Here is a 2654-nt window from a genome sequence, read left to right on the forward strand (position 1 = left end):
TTTGGGGAGAGGCTACGAGGTATTTAACGCAGCAGAAGCACGCTCCTGAGCCAAAATATAAAGTTGGCAAAATTGTCGAGCACTGTCTATCAGCATGTAGGTAGGGCTGGGAACAACTAGCGCTCCTTTTCTGGATACTTCACACACCATCTTGAGTCACATGTCAGTAACAAACCCAGCCACAACCCTTGAGCGTATGTAAATATGTATGTATTGGCGTCCAAGATGCTTGCCATCCAGGCTCAAGTATTGACACGAAGTAACTAATCTATATACAGAGTCCCATCATCACAGCCATCTCGATCCCGCATGCTTACAAGCACTGGGAGTACCAGTCGTTTCCGTACTTGCAGGTGTAGGGGGCAGCGCAAGTCTTGCAACCGCTGAAGCCAATGCCGTCGCACTGGGCGTACTGGCCGGCGGTGCAACCGCTGGGGGTGGTCTGAACGGGTGCGGCAGAGCTGGTGCTGGTGGAGGAGACGCGGGTGGTGGAGGTGACGAGCGTGGTAGAGGAAACGGGGGCCGGGGTGGAGGTGCTGCTGACTCTGGTGCTTGTGCTGCTGGGGACACTGCTGCTGCTGCTGCTGCTGGAGGAGCCACCGTCACCGGGGATGGGTTGGCCAGGACCGGCGACCGAGGTGGTCAAACTGCCGCTCTCAATATACACGCCGGACCAGTAAAAGTCCTCGTTGGAATCAGGGTAGCCGCTTCTCGGGAGCTCCAAGACACCAACATGCCAGTCGGCGCCGTTGGAGCTGGTGCTGGTCTTGACGGGGGCCACCTTTCTGGTCAGGGGGTCGCTGCCGGTAGAGTGCCAGAAACCGACGGTGCCGGCAGCAAAGTCGATCTCGTAGGCAACGTTGTGCCAGACATCAGCAGCCCACTCGACACTCCACTGGGGTCTGGCCGCCAACGCACCACCTAAGCAGAGTGTCCGAGATGCCAGGGGCGCCCGAGAGCCAACCGGACTTGAGCTCGGTGAAGTGGCTTTCGAAGAAAGCGATCTGGTGCTCCCTGGTGGTGGCCGGGGCGTTGATGTCCTTTCTCATCAGGGAGAAGTGGTAGTAGACCTTGCCTTGGTTGATGGCAGCGGTGGTCTGGGGGATCAGCTCGGTGCGGCGCATGTTCTGGCCGTTCCAGTAGGCCGTGTTATCGAGCGTGATCTTGGCTCCCTGCCTGGAACCAGTGTCGGCTGGGTTCTTGTAGTCGGGCGAGAGGTTGACATAGGCCGACACAGGAGAAGACCCGTGGATGTAGTACTGGTATGGGCCAACCTGGTTGCCCCAGGACCACTTGTTCAGATCGGCAGACGAGGTCATGTCGTTGAAGCGGCCATCCCACAGGATGGTGCCTGCCGAGACAGACAGCACCTGGGCGACGAGACCGGAGAGAACGTGGAACTTCATGGTGGCAGCAGGGAAGGGTTGACGGCAGAGATGATGACCAGAGGTGCCGAGAAAGATCCTCTGGTCAAGAGTGACGACAGTGTGGTCGTTGGCATTTTATATGAGAGGCTCTTGTGTGCATGAGGTGCTGGATCAACGGCCCGCTCGGCGGTGCAGGACGGAGGCGGCATCAAGGTCAGAGTTGCACTCTCGGAGGGTGGTGCTGGAGGTTTCCTGTTCGGTCGTAGTCTCGCAGTGGGGGAGGGCCTCGGAGGTCCCAACAGTGGGGAGTGGTGCATGGCGCCCGGCTTTGCTCCCGATGCCAATGTTGATTTGCACCAATCACAGCGGCCCATAACACGCTGGCCGGGCTGGCCAAGAGATCGCCAGGCAAAGCTTGGAGGGCTTGGATGGGCTTGGAGAGCTTGTCTCGTCGACCTTCCACCTCCCCCGTCACTCTGGATGTCGAGGTTCCGTCTGTCGCATGCTGGATATATTAAGGGCCCACAGATTTCCGGATCTCACCACCATCTGTTCCTGGTTCTGCGGCCACTTTCTACTTTGCCTGAAGTCGGATGATTCCACCTCTCCACGCGCCTGGTCACTGGAACTCTACTTTCATATGGGTTAGGGTTGGACATGGCAGTGAGGAAGACAACAGGTGTTATTGACGTTTATTACTCCATAAACAGAGAAAGCACTGCTGGGGCGGCCAAATCGGGCGGAAAGTGTCGCCGTTTTGGCAGGCACAAGCAGTGCGGGGAGTCCAGCGACAAAAGGTCGCGGGGCAGGTGCTATATACCTGTGCTGGTCCCCGCGCCTGGATCCCCCGCACGTGCCAACAGACAGGGCCCTGTTTTGGTCCCCCTCTCTCTCGTCTCGGGCTGTTGACCCGCAAGCTAAACCACCTTCGAACTAACTTCCCTAACCGTCAAAATATCATCGTTTGCCATGGCGACGCTGTGCCTCTAATACCCCCTCACCTGCTTGGCTTTGCACTTTCCACTCCCAACACAACAGAGCCCTGTGAGTGACCTGGTGCGGTGCAGCTGCATACACCATCACTCACCAGCCCTATTGGCCTCACAAGCTGCGCCTAGCTACAGGGGTCTTTTTCAGCTGCTGAGGCCTCACCGCACGCAAAGATGTTGCGTTGTCCCACCTCGCCAGTGATGGCAATCCATCGCCGTCCCGACTCATCGATCGGAGAAGTCATCTCGCTGATACCATCATATCGCACAACAAGGATAAGGTGGCCTCTCGGTGAAG

At 57.8% G+C, this 2654-nt stretch overlaps 1 protein-coding gene across 1 annotated transcript; it reads right to left on the reverse strand.

The window, feature by feature from the left end:
* Window positions 1-313: 313 nt before the first annotated feature.
* Window positions 314-1406, reverse strand: PODANS_3_10940 (uncharacterized protein; the record flags this gene model as incomplete). Its single annotated transcript, XM_001903499.1, has 2 exons — window positions 314-847; window positions 915-1406. 2 exons carry the CDS (start codon window positions 1404-1406, stop codon window positions 314-316), a joined length of 1026 nt encoding a protein of 341 aa, XP_001903534.1.
* Window positions 1407-2654: the final 1248 nt, after the last annotated feature.

Source organism: Podospora anserina, chromosome 3 (genome assembly GCF_000226545.1).
Source record: "Podospora anserina S mat+ genomic DNA chromosome 3, supercontig 3".
Lineage (NCBI taxonomy): Eukaryota > Fungi > Ascomycota > Sordariomycetes > Sordariales > Podosporaceae > Podospora > Podospora anserina.